General features: G+C 37.4%; 1 protein-coding gene across 1 annotated transcript in view; it reads right to left on the reverse strand.

The window, feature by feature from the left end:
• Positions 1 to 8,157, reverse strand: part of LOC132395208 (EF-hand calcium-binding domain-containing protein 5-like) — a 127,239-nt gene extending 119,082 nt beyond the window's left edge. The window contains exons 1-2 of the mRNA XM_059971497.1: positions 7,651 to 8,157; positions 5,045 to 6,792 (exon numbers count right to left, since the gene is read on the reverse strand). Coding sequence (XP_059827480.1) covers positions 5,045 to 6,678 — 1,634 coding nt within the window. The 5' untranslated portion in view covers positions 6,679 to 6,792; positions 7,651 to 8,157. The remainder of the gene's footprint in view (positions 1 to 5,044; positions 6,793 to 7,650) is intronic.
• Between the last annotated feature and the right edge of the window lie 12,112 nt (positions 8,158 to 20,269).

Consider the following 20,269-nt stretch of genomic DNA (forward strand, 5'->3'; position numbering starts at 1 on the left):
CTGAAAGTGAGTCCTTAGGTTGTAGGAACAGTTCAGTGATGGAGCGAGTGAAGTTACCCCTCTGGTTCAAGAGTCTGATGGTCGAGGGGTTATTAACTGTTCCTGAACCTGGTGGTGTGTGTCCTGAGGGTCCTGATGGCAGCAATGAGAAGAGAGCGCGGCCTGGGTGGTGGGGATCCCTGATGATGGATGCTGCTTTCCTGCGAGAGAATTCCATGTAGGTGTGCTCAGTGGGGGTTGGGCTTTACCCATGATGCACTGTCGTATCTACTACTCATTGTAGGATTTTCCATTCAAGGGCATTGGTGTCTCCATACCAAGCCACAATGCAAACAGTCAGTTAGGAAAAGGGTTTAAGTAATGATCTGTAGTGGAGAATCTGGGGAACCTTTACATTCTATGTTGATATGTGAGTGTTAAAAATTGACAAGGGCAGGAGTGAAGAAAGTGGAGGAATGCTGAACTAATTGGGATAGGGATTTTGCTGAGTAGCAGGCAAAGTGCACCTGGGGGTGGTCACAGTGGAATCCAAAAGTCAAAATTGTGCTTTGAGAGAAGGACAGAACAAAGAGAATTTGCACTTATATTCTATCATTCATGAATGCAAGTAGCCTACAGCCAATGAAGTAACTTGAAGCTTAGTCACTGTTGGATTATCAGAATAGACACATGATTTAAAGGCCATGATATTTGGTTTCTTTCTAGTTAAAGGTCTGTTGCTCATTCATGCCTTGAAAATAACTTTCCAGCTAAGCAAAATGTGACGTGACATGTGTGTGTGTGTGTGTGTGTGTGTGTGTGTGTGTGTGTGTGTGTGTGTGTGCGAGAGAGAGAGAGAGAGAGAGAGAGAGAGAGAGAGAGAGAGAGAGAGAGAGAGAGAGAGAGAGAAAGGGGGGAAGTGATGAGAATTTTCCAGTCTTCCAAATTCTAAAGGAGATTTGTGGTTTCGATCAATCGTGATGCCACCTAGCAGGCTGGATCCATTAATCAAAATGATTAAATTCAACAAACCCTGGAGGTAAAAACCATTAATTTTATTTGTGGACATGTTACAAAAGCAAAACTAAAATTGCTTCATACGCATGAGAAAAGTAGTAAAAATTGAAATATTATCAAAAGACTTAAAAATAATTAAATTGTATTCTAAGAGCTTGATAATCCAGACATTTAAAATGTGTTTTTTGGATTCAAAACATTGTTCAGTAGTAATTATGTTTCAGTACATTTGTTTACATCTTATTTAACTAAACTTAAGATTGTAGTTATTTTTAAAAAGAGAGCTGTGTTGACTGCACAGCTGGAGGAAACTGTCAGCAAAATGTGTTCCTCCAACTAATTTCAAAGATTCAATGTACATTTATTATCAAAGTACTTATACAGAATACAACTCTGAGATTCATCCTCCCGCAGGCAATCACAAAGCAAGGAAACACCATGGAGCCCGTTCAAGAAAACATCAAACACCCAACACACAATAAAAAAAAAAAAATTGCACAAACAGCAAAAAGCAAGTGAATGACACAAAGAATGTCAACATTAAACCAGGAGTCCAGTAGTATTCAGTTTAGTTCAGTTCAGTGCCGGACCGCTCGCCCACTGCAGGCCACAGAGCCATTCTTCACTGAAGCACCCAAGTATGCACTGATCGTCCCAATCAAATAGCTCAAAAACAGCAAAAAAAAAAAGAGCCTGTTTTGCCAGACTGATCATAATTGTCACCATTTCATTAATTTTGCTACAGCAGACTTCAGGTAACAACAATTCTACAAGTTTGATGAAAATGAAAGAAAAATTCTACCTGCTGGAAATCTGAGATGAAAACAGGAAATACTGGAAACACTCAGCAGGTCAGGTAGCATCAGTAAAAAGAGAAATGGTTAACACTTCAAGTCAGCACTATGACGAAGGACCCAGACCTTAAATATTAATAGTTCCTCTTTCCACAGATGCTGCCTGACTTGCTGAGTGTTCATAGCCTCTCTTCTCTTTATTCTACAATTCTAAATTCCCATGACAGATTTCCATTCCATCAAGTAACGCCAAACATACTAAATTTCAGTACATAATAGCAATAAACAGCAATGTTTTTAAAGAGAGGCATCATAGTTATACATTTACTGTGATGTAAATAACTATGAAGATGTATTCATAAATCCAAAGCTTGCCTAAACTTTTGGATTGGATCATAAAATATCTCTTCTTCAAATGCTATTTGAATGATTGTTCCATCATTTATAAAAATGACTTCTAGTTATAAACCATGAACATAACATAAGCATTTATTATCAAACAATAAGAGCTTATTATCCCTCTCAATTCAAGCCTTATTATTTTTCTTTCATTTTTTAACAATATTCTAAATATAATCTTACATTTTGCTTATTTTTCTCATTTACTTATGCTAGGTTTTACCTTTTGATTTACTTATGTTCTAATATAAATAACATAATTTTAAAAGAAAATATATGTTTTAAAATACCCAGTTTTTGAAATTTACAAAATGAAAACCAATTTTAACAGTCCCTAAATTTTAAGGATTTAATGTTATCTGAACCCAAGACAAGACAATCTGACCAAGAAGTTTCCAATTCATCTTTTCCTTCTTTATGGAGGACAGGTACAGTACCCAATCTGACATTCTCATCTCAAACTCAAGCTCATTTGCTCTGGGAACCATAATTTGATGTGTTGTTGCCTTCACTAACTTTAATATCTAACTTTTTAGTAGTTTAATTTAAAATATATTTGCTAAAATAGAATTTTTATGCCTCTTCCAACAATCAAAAATGTGTCTTCTGTTCAAACTGAGCTGAAATACATATTAGGCATCTGGATATTTGTTAATTTTCAAAATATAATAGAGAAATGTATTAATTATGAGTTCTTGTCTCTCTTTCAGTATCCTACTGTTCTTTCACTATCCACATGCTTTTATTAATTTTCACATTTTAAAAAATATTTTCTCTTTTGTTGAACTCTCTTTTTCAGCTTTCCTTGATAGTCTACATCTTAGGTATTGGTTTCTCCTATATTATTTAATATATAGGAAAAATAAATCTTATTTAATTTTAATCCAGAGCACTGGTTCTATTGCTCCCTTTGACACATCAGGACCCTAATCCCTTCACTGCCTTGAAATTTCACTGGAAGCCCAGTTCCTGCACTGCCTTGAAATCTACCAGCATCCCAGTGGCCATACATCCTTAAAACCTATCAGGGTTCTAGTTCCTGTGCTTCTTTTAACTTTAGCATATTCACTGGAAAATTTATGGCACTGTTGCCCAGCATGGAAAGAAGTGAATTATTAATATGTTAGTAAGTTAATAGGAAAATAGTCCAAGGGTCCAGAAAATCTGTCAGTTTGGTGCTACCAAAGTCCTGAGTGTGTCAAATTAGTGGAGTTTTACAGAAATTGGCAAGTTAGAGTTGATATTGTAGAATGAATTAATCTGTGCCTTTAAGTAACTGACAAATTACATTTAAAATTGGAAGCAATTTTCTGATGTCCAGCAACCTTATTGGAACTGGAACTCCAATTGGATTTGAAGCAGTGATGATAAAAATTGAGCACTGTTACATATACTTTTAGTTACTGCATGCTATGTTCCCTCTAATTTATAATGACCAGTGTATGCAAAAATCTTGTACTGTGTAACTTTCTGCCCAGTGACAACAGCATGTGTGCACTGAATAAGCTCTTCAATAATAACTGTATGAATAAGACAATTCTAAAATCAGCACACAAATCATTGCAAACTCCACGTTGTCAACTCTGTCCGCATCAGAAGCCAGAACAGGAAATGTGATCGTGTATGAATGTGAAATATGCTTAACGTGCCAATGAGGTAAAAGGTGACAACCTTTTGTGTGCAGCTGAAATTCGTTTGTGTGCTAGTAGCAAAATATGTGCATGCGTGGACACGCGTACACCTTAGAGGGAACATCCTGGGCCCCAGAATTACAGACAGGAAACTTTGGTGTACTTATACACCAAAGCTGTCTGGTGACCTGGATTCAAACCAAACCTCTGCTGCTGTCATTGTGGAGTGTGCATTTGCATGCCAAGTGGGTGCTCCAGGCCAATGTCACATCCTGAGGATACATAATATGGTAGGTTAATAGGCTACTTCAAATTGCCTCTTGGTGTGTAGGTGAATTGCAAAATCCAAAGAGAATTAATAGAGCTGCGATGAGGATAGGCTACAGATAATGGGGCAATGAGATTACTCTGAGATGAACCAAAATGGTCTCCATTGCTGTCATATGGGAAAATATGGAAACTTATCTGATTATGGATCCAGGTACAGGGGTGCTCTTTGTGATCTCACAATCAAGAACGCTATCGTTTACCCTGAACTTCCACAACTGCTGCTTCTTTAATCGTTGTTCTGGCTCTGATCTTCCACTTTCTTATACAGATTTATTCATTATTACTTCATTTCCCACAAACTGCCCTCAAATATTTTTTCAACCGTCACTCTATCCCTGGATCTTCCCAGTCATCAGTCCCAATTTCTTATAAATCCTCTGACAAAGGGCCTAGTTAGAATGGATGTGGAGAGGATGTTTGCTGTAGTGAGGGAGTTCAGGACCAGGGGGCACAGAGTAGAAATGCATCTATTTGGAACAGAGATGAGAGGAATTTCTTTAGTCAGAGGATGGCAGATCTGTGGAATTCATTGCCACAGACAGCTGTGGAGGCCTATCATTTTGTATATTTAAAGTGGAGATTAATAGGCTCTTAAGAGTGTCAAATATTATGGGGAGAAAACAGGAGAATGGGGTTGAGCGGGAAAATAAATTAGTCAAGATGGAATGGCAGAGCAGACTCGATGGGCCAAATAGCCTAATTCTACTCCTATGCCTTTCTTTTAATTACCATTAGATAAAATGGAGCTCTAGTTTTACTCTGTTACAATACAGCCAATGGTCCAATATTGACATACCTTTAACTCCATGTGGGGAGGGGTTTGGAATTAACCTATTTATGAGTTTCAGGTTAATAAACTAGAATAAACTATAAATCTGAAAAACAATATCCTGCCTGTTATCTTTAACATCAGTAACATGAATTTTCAGCTCTTGTGTCACGTGTTGTAAGCCAAGCAAATATGAATCTTCTTCTGGAAGTTTGCAGTGGCGAGGATTGTTCCTCATCAGAAACTGTGCCAGGAAATTGATCGGGTTAAAGTAAGGGTGTGGTCTCTCCAATACGGTTAATTTTTTTTTCTCTACTTCAATCAATAGGTTTTCTAGACCGAGAATTAGAGTAGGTAACAGTTTTTCCAGAAGGTATATACGGGTCTGCACAGTCACTGTATTTTCACTGAACCATTCTTTTGTCAACAAATCCATTGGGATCCTTTTTTCCAAATTAGCTTTTCCATGTTTCCGTTTCTCTAAAAGCACGGCTTTTAGTCGCTGTATATTTAACACTTGTTTTGTCACTTTGCGTTCAAATATCTTCTTCCAAAGATCCTTTGCTCCTTCATCTTCATCATCTTCCTTTGCATCACTTATTGAAAAGCCTTCAATTACTGAAGTCTGAAAAGAAGTCCTTTTAGTTTCAAGTTTAGCTTGTCTAGTACTTGGAGATTTAGGTTCATGTAGCTCACTAGAAGAACCTAACAAATGAAAGTTTATTTTGTTTCTTTCTCTACCAGTGGCAGGAATATCTAATGAAATTGGATTTGAAATCGGGGTATTTATTTCTTCAGCTTCAGAATCTCTATGTCTATCTTCATCTGCAGTTGCCCTACTTTCTAAAGAGTAACTCCTCTTTATATATTGCTTGGCAGCATCACTAAACTCTTTTTCTGAAGCACGATCAATTATTCCAGGAAAAGAAATACTTCTCTTTGATTCAGAAGACACTCTTCTACTCTGCTCTTCATGTGTTTTATTTGTAATCGCATCAGTGTCAATAGGGATGCTTGACTTTGATAGCTCAATAAAATCTTCTTTATTATCTTCATTGGGTTCACGATCAGTTATTCCAGCCATAAGGAAACCACTCTTCTTTGAAGCTTTGTGAAACTTGTTGCTGTCATCTTTATCTGCTGCAGCTTTATCTATTGCAGTTACATTAGGAGTGCTGCTTGCTGAACCTTCACTAAATTTGCCAATGTCATCATCATCATCAGCCACATGATCAATTATTCCACGTGCAAGAGAACTGCTCCTATTTGATACCGACTGATATTTTTTCCTAGCTTCTGTGACTGATGCATGATCTGTAACTTCAGCTGGAAAGGAAGTACTCCTTTTTGATGAGAACTGAAATTCGCTCCGGGCTTCTTCATCTGTTACATGGTCGGTAGCTTCAGCTGCAGGAGAAACACTCTCCTTTGATGCTAAATGAAATTTGTTGCTGTCATTTTCATTTGCAATCACTCCAGTTACGTGAAGAGCACTATCTGTTAAAGCATCACTGCCACTGCCATCTTTATCAGTTAGATCATCAATTATTCCATCCACTAAAGAAGTTCTCCTCAAGTGAATTTTGTTCTTGTCTGCTTCATCTTTTTCAGGGGCAGTACTTGAACCCGTTAAAGAACTTCTCCTTGAAAATGAATGAAATTTATTGCCATCTTCTGCATCTGCTACACCTCCAGAAGTAAAAAAAATCTTTTTCTTTCCTGCTTCAGTAATACTTTCAGTTTGATCTTCATTATCCATCACTGCACTCTGAAAATTGTTCTTATCTTTTATGACCTTTTGATTTTTGGGTTTATCTGATAAAGTTTCAAAATGTACTTAATCCTTTTTTCAGTATTAGTAGCAAAGGCTTTGCTGAAAAAAACATAAATGTTGTTATTATAACATGCACCTCCTGGGATGAGTTGCAGTACAGTAAAATGCTGGTCTCGGGTATTGTTTGCAGTGGTCATGCAAAAGATTAACATCTAAACATTAATGTTATTTGAATCATCATGTGAAATTACATCCCATTCAACATTTCATGTAATGATACAATTATATAGGAATACTAAACCCACAATTCCCTTATATTTTTCTTTGAATTATAGACAAGGTGGTGAAGAAGCTTTTGGCATGCTGTCCTTTATCAGTCAGAGCTAGGACATCACGTTGCAGTTGTACTAGACATTGATGAGGCCACACTTGAAATATTGTGTAAGTTTTGGGTATCCTGTCATAGGAAAGATGTTATTAAGCTGGGACGAGTACAAAAAAACGATTTACTAGAATGTTGTCAGGACCCCATGACCTGAGTTATAGGGAGAGGCAGGCAAGTTAGGACTTTACTCTTTGGAACCTGAGTGTCTGAGGGTGATCTTACAGAGGTGTATAAAATTTTGAGGTGTTGGGATAAAGAGAATGCACACAATCTTTTTTCCTTGGGAAACCAAAGACTAGAGGGCATAGGTTCAACGTGAGAGGGTAAAGTTTTAAAAAGGACCTCGGAGGCAATTTCTTTACTCAGGAAGAATGTGCTGCCAGAAAAGTATCTGAGGAGGGTACAGTAACAATTTTGAAAGACATTTGGACAAGTATATGTGTAGAAACGGTTTAACGCAAATAAATAGAGCGAGTTTATTTGGTCACCTTGGTTGGCATGGCCGAGTTTGGCCAAAGAGTCTGTATTCCACTGATTATATGATGTGTTCGTTTCTTACTATACAACTTTACCTTTCTTTGGGAGTTCACTCAGACACTTCCTCCATCTTTTTCAGGCTCAGAATCTTTAACTCATGGATTATTTCACAGCTATCATACAGAAAGCCCTCTGCAACTACACGTTTGTTCTCCGTGATGGCGTTAAAATCAAGGCGTGAAGCAGTTGCCTTCTTCACTGCTCCAGAATCAGACTGTGCCAGAATACGATCATTCTGTCCAAAAATAGGGATTTTAACCAAAGTAATGTTGTAATTCCATTAAGTGAAATTTATCAAGTCCCTGGCAGGAGGACACGGCAATGATGCTCTGAAATTCAACGTTTAACGTGCAAAGTAATTTCACGCCAGTTCTTGCCTTGGTCAGAAAATTCAAATACTTTAGATGAAACGTGTTCTTTCCGTTTCGTAGTAGCCTAACCTGGTTTATAACTTCTATCTGGTCAACTCGTCCAAACCGATTGAATAGAAGGTACAGAACGTGCCTTCTTAAGATGAGTAGTGTCTTTCCGACCGCTGAGCAAGTTAGCGTTTACATTTAGGTGTTGCTAAGCAGTGTGAGAACACTTCTATGTTTCCTTCCGGTAAGTTTCCTCGGTTAGTGAATACTCTTTAATTTGAATAGTGTCAAGGTGGTTTAGTTCAAAAGTACGCTGAGATCGAGACTGAATTTGACTTGCGCGTTGTATCAGGTCCTGACATTCAAGTGTGTCATAAGCGATCAGTGCAGAATGACTGCATCACCACCTGGTAACACAGACCCCCAATAACTCTGTTGCTAGGGTGGGGGTAGAAATTAAGAATAAATTGCAATATCATATTGCTTGTTGATAAACAATATTGAGAACCTGGAAGCAAATTGTATTAAAAACAAAAAATGTTACAAATACCAAGTCGGGCAGCATTTATGTACAAATTGTTAACATATCGGAACCATGATTTTTCATTATAGAAACACAGAAAACGTACAGCATAATACTGCCCTAGACAAAGCCATGCTGATTATTCCTAATCATATTATACCTCTCCAAATATTCATAAATCCTGCCTCTCAGGATCTTCTCCACCAACTTACCAACCACTGGTCTATAATTTCCTGGGCTACCTCTACTCCCTTTCTTGAATAAAGGAACAACATTCATAACCCTCCAATCCTCCAGAACCTCTCCTGTCCCCATTGATGATACAAAGATCATCACCAGAGGCTCAGCAATCTCCTCACTCGCCTCCCACAGTAGCCCGCAGTACATCTGATGCTTTCCAAAAGCTCCAGCACATCCTCTTTCTTAATATCTACATGCTCAAGCTTTTCAGTCTGCTGCAAGTCATCACTACTATCACCAAGATCCTTTTCCATAGTGAATACTGAAGCAAAGTACTCATTAAGTATTTTATTAATTATACTGTGTTGAAACATGCAGGCCTTACTGACCATTACAAACCTATGTTTAATTCGAAGCTTCTTCACTCTGAGTCATATTTTTACAAAGTCAAAGTAAATTTTATTATCAAAGTACATACACCTATATGTCACCAGATACAACGCTGAGATACATTTTCCCATGGACATGATCAGCAAATCTATAGAGTAGAAAAGATCAGCCAGTGCAGAAGACAACAAATGGTGCAAATGCAAATAGCGACCTTAAAGTGAGATCATTGATTGTGGGAAACATCACAATGATGGGGAAGTGAGTGTAATTATTCCCTTTTATTCAAGACCCTGAAGGCTGAGAGGTAGTAACTGTTCTTGAATCTGGTGGTGCAAGTTCTGAGGCTCTTGTACCTTTTACCTGATGACAGCAGTGAGAAGAGAGCATGGCCTGGGTGGTGGGCATCTCTGATGATGGATGCTGTTTTTCTATGACAGCATTTCATGGAGATGTGCTCAATGGTTGGGTGGGTATCACCCGTGATGTACTGGGCCAAATCGACTACTTTTTGTCGGGTTTTCAATTCAAAGGCATTGGTGTTTCCATACCGGGTCATGATGCAGCCAGTCAGTATACTCTCTACTACACATCTATTGAAGTTTGTCAATGTTTTAGATGTCATGCCAAAAGTCCACAGACTTCTAAGGAAGTAGAGCACTGCTGTGCTTTCTTCACAATTGCACTTATCTGCAAATAATAGGTTGTGCAAATTTAGGATGATTCTTAAACTAATTTTCAGCTTTGTTCCAGAATTATGAAGGCAGTTATATTTACAATATAGCTGATATTTACAATATAACTCTCATACATAATGTAAGTTCATATTAAGAATTCTGCTATATAGTCTTGCCTCAGCTGTAGGTAACAGTGAATCCATATTAACAGTTAGTGTTACCAGCTACCAGTACGAGATCCATTGTTATATGGTGACAGACCTACGCCCAGCAGTACTATACCTCAGTGATCTTGCCATGAATTCAATACATTTGGATATTGGTCTAGCTTGGGAATATAGCCCAGAAGATTGGACCAAGTCATATACGATCATAACGATTTTGCACCTTGGGTATCACATTTCTGGATCCCTGGCTCACAGACCTTGGTTTCAGATCAGATTTGTGGTCACTTAGCCAAGTTTTGGATTTCTAGTTTCAGCCTGGAGATTTGGCAAACAGTGAGAGAGAACTTGTGTCCTCCTTCCACTCTTCACAGTGTATATTCTGGTCCCACACAATCTGCTTAGTTGACGTGACCACTTTTTTCACAAAGTTGGTCTATGCTGGGAAGTTTCTGAACTGATGGCAATCCAAAAGCCAGGTTATATGTTGTGGCATGATGGGACAGAAGGCAACTTCATTGAGCAGCATGGACAGCAAGTGTTCATGGGATACAAATCCTACCCTTGAGCTGGGTCATATGTGATCTGCACACTATATCCTGTTAACCTAGGACAAAATGATAGTGCAGAAAGACAGAAAGCCTCCTGCAAGGAATTTAACAATTGGATTTCTACGAAAACTTGGATTTTTAAAATCCCTTTTTAAAGAGTGTTATAAAGAGGAAAAAAACATTAAAAAGCAAAGAAATTTAGCAATAAATTTTTGGAATTTAACCTAAGCACCATCAACTTCAGGTCATTGCATCCTTGTCATTTTAAATTATGCAATATTATATTCCTTCTTTTATCTGTGTATGTAGTACATAAGGAGACTAAACCACTGGAGAAATAGCCTCTGTACAATATACACAACTTGTAGATTCTTGTATTGTGTAATTTTGCCAAGAGACTGATACCTTAAATATGCAGTTTAAAATCACCACAAATCAATATTTGCATTATCTTTCCATATTCTATATTCACTTGTTAGTATTCCAGGTGCCTGAATTAATGATCTGGGGACATAAGTTGAAAACTCAGTTAAGTGCCATCATGTGGCCAATTTACACTCATTCGCCATTTTATTAAGTACATTACCAGGAATAACTAATCATTTGGCAATAACTCAATGCATAAAAGCATGGTCAAGAGGTTCAGTTGTTCTTCAGACCAAACATCAGAATAAGGGGAAAAAATTGATATCTAAGTGTCTTTGACCATGGGATGATTGTTGGTGCCAGATGGGGGTGGTTAGAGTTACTGACAAAACTGGTGATCTCCTGGGATTTTCATGCACAACAGTCTCTAGAGTTAGCTGAGGATGGCACAAAGAAACAAAAAACAACATCCAGTGAGTGGCAGTCTGTGGGCAAAAACACCTTGTTAATGAACGAGGAGGGTGTCAGTAACTCAAATAACCACGTGGTTACAACAGTGGTGTGCAGAAGAGCATCTCTGAATGCACAACACATTGAGCCTTGAAATAGATGGGCTACACCAGCAGAAGATCACACCAGGTTCCACTCTTGCACCTAATGAAGTAACCACTGAGTGTATGACTCTAGATCAATTCTTACCATTTGTCAACCAATATGATGAACTCACAACAACCCTTTGAAATGACCAACAGTGCTGGGGAAATTAGGGAATGGGTATAAAAGCCAGCCTTGCCAGTACTATTCACTTCCTAGAAGATGAATACAAAGAAATGTTGATAGGTCATGGAAGAGAACTAAAGCTTGATCTTCAGGACACTTAATACATAATTGTGTAGCAGTGAAAGATAAACATTTGTACCTGATGAACTGGCTGAAAATTGATAAATTAATGTCGAACCTAGCAAGAGCAGCCTAACTTGAGATGGTGGAGAGTAATTTGGGAAAGATGGATTAGGTAGTTTGTACATCGTTTGAAAATGATCAAGAAGGATAAGATGGCATGGTGTATTACTGTGTAGTTAAGGTCAGAAAGAACATAATTTGTAACTTTGATAGAGTTATTGCTGCAGAGTGGTAGAACATATTTAAAATGGACTGTAGGAAAGAGGTCTGAGAGGTAGCAACATGCTTGATGAGTTTGAACAAAAAAAAGAGTTTGAAGGTAGAGCAGTGGATGTGTGGATAATACCATCAATGGTGATTATTTTGTAAAAAGGAGTGATTGCAACCAATTAATTCTCTATACTATTTAGATATATACATAGATAGGAAAGGTACAGAGCAAGGGTTCCTAACCTGGTGCCCATGGACCCCTATTCCAATGCAAAAAAGGTGGGAACCCCTGGTTTAAGCCATACACAGCCATATAAGCCATACACAGCAAAGTAGGGCCAGCTCAGGTAGACAACTTGGTTGACATGGATGAGTTAGGCCAATGGGCATGTTTCTATGACTCTATGAGTACCTGAGGTGGCAAGACCTGTCACTAAACTGTTCCCATCTGAATTTCAAATCTCTGACTGGATTCAAAATATCCATGTGATTAATTCATAGCCCAATCTAAAATCTTCCTGCAACAGGGTGAGGTTGTGGGTTCCCCTCACAAAAGCAGATATAAAAGCGCTATCAATGTTATTTGTCTTTAAAAGGTATTGATATGGGCATTTTTGAAATGGTGACTTCAATTTCAGAAGAATGAATTGAGACACCTGATTTTTTTCTTACAGACCATAATTACAGTATCTGAGCAAAAAGACACAATCTGTTGAAGGGGGGCAACCTATTGTACTATCTTAAAAATACATTGCTACATAATCTACTGAGGTTTCACAACTTCAGACTTTTGTTAATGCATTTATAATCAACAAACTTCTTTGATTTGCCACTAATTATTAAATACAAGCAAAGCGGAGAATAGAGTTAAATCTTAAATTCTGAAGTTGTTCTAATTGCCAATGAAAATTTATTTAATATCTTACAATTGTTAAAGCAGATGGAATTAGATGTTTAGGTTAGTCTTATAATTTCCTGTTAGAACCACAGTAAACTTTAGTGTTGGGTAAAGTAAGTAACAAACTTAAGTATCTGACACAAAACTGTACCCCTGTGTTATATCTGTTTGGGTAAAGCAAATTTGTCCTTACGAGATGTACAAATCATTACTAAAAAGTTTGAAATACAGAATAAAAATTTGCTGTTTAATAAATCATGTGAGAAAATGTAGTTAAGTGAATACTATATTATAAACAAATAAATCAATTTTTGTCAAAGGTTCATACTACAGATATTTGCAATGCAGTGTGTTTTCTAGGAATGTATCCCCTCCAGGATGTGAGAGTGTAGTATAGTTTGATTCGTATGTTTCTCTCTCTGTTAAATTTGCAACAATTTTAAATAAACATAAATTATAGGAAGGTATAATTGCACTGTTGAAGAACTATCAATTGATATTGCAGAAATCATTCTTTGCCTTCATGCTTAGTTGTGCATGCAAAGAAACCTGCTGATTTCTTTCAAGATAAAAGCTTGCACTACTGCTTTGACTTTCACAATCCGCAATCTCTGTAATATATTTATAACTCATAAAGTTCTTTGAATTGCCACCAGGGTGTTATTGAAATTTGCCAGCACATATGTTCACAGTAAGGTTTTTCAAACAATAATAGAAACATGGTCAGATAATCCTTTTTCATTATTGTAGGCTGAGGGGAAAGTTGTAGCTAAGACGCCGGATTTCTACAGATCTTCTTCAAAACAGTGGCACTGAATCACAGCATCCAGTTGTGTTCCTTTGTTTCATGGCATCAAGCCAGCTTGGATTATTTGCTCATATATTGTGGACTTGAACCCACAATCTTTTCTTTCAAAGGTGAGTGTCACCATTGAGGTGATATCACATTAGGTTTCTAAGCCAGAAATATCTGCTTCCACATAATCTTAACAATAGCGCACAATAATGTCTCAGAGCTGTCATGGATCATTGATTAAACAGGTTATGTTTTTCTTGGTAACTTGGAAACATGAATCACAAATAATCTTTTCTGACTTGATCTCTGGCCTGTAATGCAACCATATTATTGACATACTGTGTATCACAGACTTTGTACTTTTCTCTTCAGCCATACGTTCAGATTTAAGCCAATCATACCTTAGTTCAACCAATCTGATAGCGTATATAATAACTTTCAGTCAAGTAGTTCTCGTATTTCATTAGAATAACACATGTTGGGTCATGTGGACTAAGAAGGTTCTAAATTTAATGGCTAGAATACACCAAGTTAACTGTTTTTGAAGAAACATTAAAGGAATAAAACATTATAAAGGCTCAAGAAACTACAGATGCTAGAATCTGGTGCAATAAACAATGTGCTGGAGAACTCAATGGGTAGAGCAGTATCTGTAAAGGGAAAGGTATTCTTAATGTTTTGGATCAAAACTCTGCCTCTGGTGTGAGACTGGAGAGAGAAGATAGCCAGTAAAAGACAGGCAAGAGAGAGTGATGAGACAGGAGCTTGAGATAATTGGTGAACAGAGGAGGAGTGAAGGGGATGGGCAGATTGAGACAGGTGGGAGGGGTGGAGTTGGAAGACAGAAATAGGTGGATAATGGAGGCAGATGGGAGAAAAAAAAGAGGCAAATGGAGCCAGGTTAATTTCATCAAGAGAAGATGAAATTGGAGACAGCAAATAGGGTAATAAACAGGGTTGTCAGTGCTGGAGTCAAGTAAATTTGGAAGGTGATACTGGGAACCATTCAGAGAGAGGTGTAGAGCATTTGAAACCAGAACCATATGGGGAAAGGGGGCAAATGGGTGGGAACTTGTGTTAGTCCTGAAGTGGGGCTTGGCCCTGAAATATTGAAAATTCATTCCCCCTCTACCCCACCCGACAATGTAGCTCAATCTGCCAGTAGTTTGTTTGGTGCTTGAGTGAGAAGTTATACTTTATTTGAAAACAAAGGATTGCAAACTCTGGAAATTTGAAATAAAACAGAAAATTATGAACTACGTGGTAGAGTAGGCAGCACCTGGCTCCGTTTACTTGCTGAATTCAAGAAAGTTTTGAACATTACCTGTTGGGTTAGGCATTCAATTATAAAGCTGAAAGTGGTCATAGCCATGTTCCCATTTGTAAAAGCCATTTATACTATGACACAGTGTTGTTAAAAGATGAAAGTAACATAGAATAATTGGATGTAGACTGTGATCTAAAATATAAAACCCTTAATTGAGATATTTTACAATGGGTATGTTTGGGTTGAATGGGATCAAACGTTAAGATCAAGCATTAAATACTACATATTCTAAGTTCCCAGGATACATGGTTTAAATTAGTCACCATCTGGCACTGACTGATAACTTCTGACTCATAGATTTCATATCTGGAGGACAACGTTTTCAACAATGGAGGGGAAGTTTGGACAGCTGACAAAAGGATCATTTGGAACACACGTGTCTTCAGGATATGAGTTCTCAAAATCACAACAAAAAGTTCTTATTCATTCAGGTATGTGTGTTGTAAAAAAAATCTGAACGAAAGAATTATACCATTTTGTTCATACACTTCATTTGAAGGGCACCTTAAAAATCAGATCTGCTATCATAGCTCAGCTAGAAAACATATTGTTTTAATGAAAAATTACAAGAGTCACATTTTTCGTTTACATTTGATGCCAATATATCACCACAATACTCTCATTAAATTGCAACTTGACATAATGGAAAACAATATTCCTGCTCCTTGAGAGCAACTTGGCAAAGATGCTAATAGGCCTTTGGGCATACTTATCAAGAAAGTGAGGTTAAATTCTGGCTATGTTAATTTAATTTAACTAATCACAGTCATCGCTTTCACTTCACAAGACTTCAAAAGGGAGTTTATATCAGGACTTACATCTAAAACATTAGAAAACATAAAATTAATCAGCCCATCTGAATAATTCTCTTCAAAATTTAAGACTCATTTATATTGCATATCCACCTATCTGAATTTAAAATTCTTTGGAAGATACTAATTACTGAAACATCTAAATAAAATTGCCAGATTTATCCAAATAAGAAAAAGAGCTATGAATCAGAAACAAAATCAGATTTATTATCACTAACATGCTGTGAAATTTGTTGTTTTGTGGCAGGAGTACAGAGCAATACATAAAATGTTACTATGTTACAATAAGAAATATAAATAAATAAATACATTGTGCGGAAAGAGAAGAAAGAGTGAGGAAGTGACTGTGGATTCATCGTCTATTCAAAAATCCGATGGTGGAGAAGAAACTGGTCCTGAAATGTCGAGTGTGTGTGTGTATTCAGGTTCCTGTACTTCCTCCTTGACAGTAGCAATGAGAAAAGGCATATCTTGAATGCTGAGGATCCTTAGTGAGAGATCCCAGCTTCTTGAGGCACCACCTACTGAAGATGTATTCAATGATGAAGCTAGTGCTTATGATGGAGATGGCTGAGCTTATAACTCCCTGTAGCTTTCTTTGATGCTGTGTATTAGTGCTTCCAAACCAGATGGTGTTGCAACCAGTCAGAATGATCTCCATGGTAACTTCTGTAGAAATTTGCTAGAGTCTTTGGTGACAAACCAAATTTCCTCAAACTCCGAATGAAGTATAGCTGCTGGTGTGCCTTCTTTGTAATTGCATCAAAATGTTGAGTCCAGGATAGATCCGCGGAGATATTGACACCCAGGAACTTGAAACTGTTCACCCTTTCCGCTTGATGAGAACTGGTGTGTTCTCTCAACTTCCCCTTATTGAAGTCCACAATCAGTACCTTGGTCTTACTGACATTGAGTGAAATGTTGCTGTTGTGACACGACCCAACCAGCCGATCTATCTCACTCCCTCATGCTTCCTCGTCACCATCTGAGATTCTGCCAACAATTGTTGTATCATCGGGTGAATTTATAGATAGCATTTGAGCTGGGCCTAACCACACAGTCATGAGTGTAGAAATGAGCTAAGCATGCATTCTTGTGGTACAGGTGCACAAAGAGGCAGCAAAGGTAATATAGGTAATTTAGATAAGTATGGAACAGGTACATGATAGATAATGTGGCAAAGTGTGAAATTATCTATTTTGGTGGGAAGGAATGGAAAAACATTTTTAAAAGGTGTGAGATTAATAAATGCATCTTTTGCAGGGACGTGTTTATTTATACATAAATCACTGAAAGTTAACAATTACATACAACAGTTAGGCAAATAATATATTGGACATCTTGTTTTTTGAAATTATTATGCTCATCTGAAATCTCATCTGAAAGACAGCATTTTCAATTTTCAGTACCATGTGGGAGTATCAGTACAGATTTTTATGCTCAATTTCTCCGGAGCTGGAGCCGGTCAAGACGGTGCCAGTAAACGATTCCTCGGGCGACATCTTCCAGATAGCAAATCTTACTAATTGTTTCACTTTTTCTAAATTCTTTGCATGTTCTTTTTGTATTGTTTGTGTTACAGAGACATTTGGAGTCTGTGGCGTATAAATTAAAGGATCCAGCACTATGCTGTGTCCAGAGAGCTGCCTTGTGGAGATCAGAGATGGAGGGCTGAAAAGGACCAAGAACACAAGCAATCTTGTGGAAAAGACCAGTGATGAGGTGCAGGGTCATGAATAACTGTATCTTGAAGCAGTGAGGAAGATTGAAGCTTTGAGGTGAATGTGGAGGGGTTAAGCAATGACTCCCAACGGAGACTGTCTGCAACAGGATCAGCGCTTTCTGCCCCAGGTCGGCAGTCACTCTTTACGGAAGGATTAAGTTTGTGTGGCTGCTCTCCTCGTATGCAGATGAAAAGAAATTTCCCATATTCTGAGATTTATGTGATTATTGGACTGTACTTTACATTGGTGTCCTTCAGTTTTTCAGTGTTCCTTTCTTGTGGATGATTGGTGGTTGGGTGATCTGTTAATTTTTTGTGTGTCAGAGTGAGGTTGGGGGTTTGGTGCTACTGTTACTGCTCTTTTTTGCGACTGAGGGGGGTCAGGGATTGTTATGTGTAAGGGATCGTTGTATTATTGTGGCTGGTTTTTGCTGCAGGGGAGGGGGATTTTGGGATCTGTAAGTTTTGTATCTTTCCCTTTTCATGCTGGAAGGGGTTGATGTCTTTTCTTTCATCAATATCCATGGTCTTTCTGTATTTAATGGCTATCTGGAGTAGACACATATCAGAATTGTAATGTACATACAATAAAATGAACCTTTGAACCTTTTGAATCAATAATGTTTGATTTGGAGAGAGCCTTCACTAGCTCCTATAATGACCAAGGGGGATTTTGGAATCTCCTTCTGAAATGTAGTTACCTTCACAAGTTTGTTACTTTGCTATGTTTGTTACATAATGACATGAAAGAAGTGATCCAAACCAACTGGGCAACTGTAAACTTAATCTGATTGCTAAATGGACTCAAAAAAGTTTGTGCCATTATAGTAGCTCTCTTCTCAATACTCTTTTTGAAAAAAAGACTGTGCCATTATAGTAATGCTTTTCTCAATATTCAACAAGCTTCCTACTACAATATAGTTAATCTGCAGATGAACAAGTGGCCATCCATTCAGCCTTCTTGCTTCCAATACAGAGCCAATACCCTCCTAACTTCAGTCATTAATTTCAAATACACGGAGGCAACTTGCAGATGTGCACACTTGCAGACTAACTGGTATTAACTTATTTCTTCAATGGAATATACAAGCAGATGGACCCCACACTAAACATTTGGCAAACAATCGTCCTCAATTAATTTATCCCCCTGCTGCACAATAGCACCTTGCCAATGACTAAGATTGCTTATCAGGATGTGGAAAACCTGGATCACTTTCCACCTCTCAGGAAAGGCAGATATCTATGCAAGTTTCACTACCAACTATAATGCCCAACCTTTGACCAGCAGTGGAAAAAAGTGGTAAAATACCAAGGGCTCATATCCAATACAGATTTTCAGAGCAACAATGATCCCTGTCATCTTGTACACTCTATAGTAGTCACAGCCAATCACTGGAGAAGAAGCAGTGACACTTGAAGGAAGCTTGATATTTTGTGTTATCCTCACATAAATCTACATTCAGTTCTACATTTTGCCATTTTAAAAGAACTTGAAAATTTGAAGAGAAAGCAAGAAGGTAACTTATATTTTATAGACCCTTTCATGATTTTAATTACAAAGTACATGATAGCCAGTACATTACTTTGAAGAGTGTTCACTGTTGTGTTGATGTATGTAAAAGTACAGGGAGTTATCTATGTCCAGTCCAAATTTCCTCTCTCAACAAACAGCATCAAAAAACAATATGACTAAGTTATTCATCCTGAGGCTGGTGTTAACATTATCTACTGGGTCTGCTATACTATAACAAAAGCAAATTTATTTATTAATTGGTTTAGTGTTTTGTGTCTTGAGAACTTGTTAAGTTTCCATATAAAAGTATTTAAAAATTCTTTGAGAATGATTTACAATCATTCCTAACTCTTTCTTTCCTTTCATTCCATAAACTTCTATTGCTTATAAAATGGGGCAATGGGGGGCAATGCACATTGTTATTCCTTTAATGCTCTATTTAGCTTTGTCCATTATTCATTCCTAGATGATAAAATCTGTTGTCTCAATAACGGATAGTCTATTTTAAGCAACGCTTCAATCAATAAAGTCTGCTTCCAGAAACTTCGCAACAACTCTTTTAGTTATCACTAAAATCGGATTGTGGTTCCATCTCTAGTCTATCTCTTGTCATCTTTATTTCTAAATTTCCTTTGTTCTGCGAATTTTATATATACATATCTATGTATTACCAAAATATCTCGGTATAATTCATAATTTTAGGTGATGAGAATTCGGGTTCAATCCATAAAATCGCTTGTAAGGGGTTGTCTTAATATGTGAGTTTTAATGGATTATTTGAACATTCAATCTACATTCAATATAATTTTCTAACCCGTTTACCGAATAAACAGCAGAAGCCTTGGCTGATTTTTTTTCTCTAATTGTAATATCCACTGTATGATTAGTGTTTGATCACACCATGAATTAGTGAATTGTATTAAAAGTTTGATAATATATTTGAACTTTTCATATTTAGGCGTTTTTTAAAGTACCAAGTAAGTATTTTCTTTGTGCTCAGCGTTAAACAGCAAACTGGAATTTTCAAAGCACTTAAAGAGAATTCCTTGCAAACGCACTGCTACGATTAGCAAGAAAACCTTTCGCTTTATTGGATTGGAGTTTTTTTTTTGTATTTGGTTAATTTCGGTATTTATACAATTGCTCTGTTGTTATCTTACGTATTTTTTAAAGAGTTAAGCCCTGGAAAGAGTTAAGGTTTGTTGACAAGGCGGGTATCGCGCGTGCGCAGTTGCGCCACCCTGACCAGAAACGCCAGTGTTCGT

Source organism: Hypanus sabinus, chromosome 6 (genome assembly GCF_030144855.1).
Source record: "Hypanus sabinus isolate sHypSab1 chromosome 6, sHypSab1.hap1, whole genome shotgun sequence".
Classification (NCBI taxonomy): domain Eukaryota; kingdom Metazoa; phylum Chordata; class Chondrichthyes; order Myliobatiformes; family Dasyatidae; genus Hypanus; species Hypanus sabinus.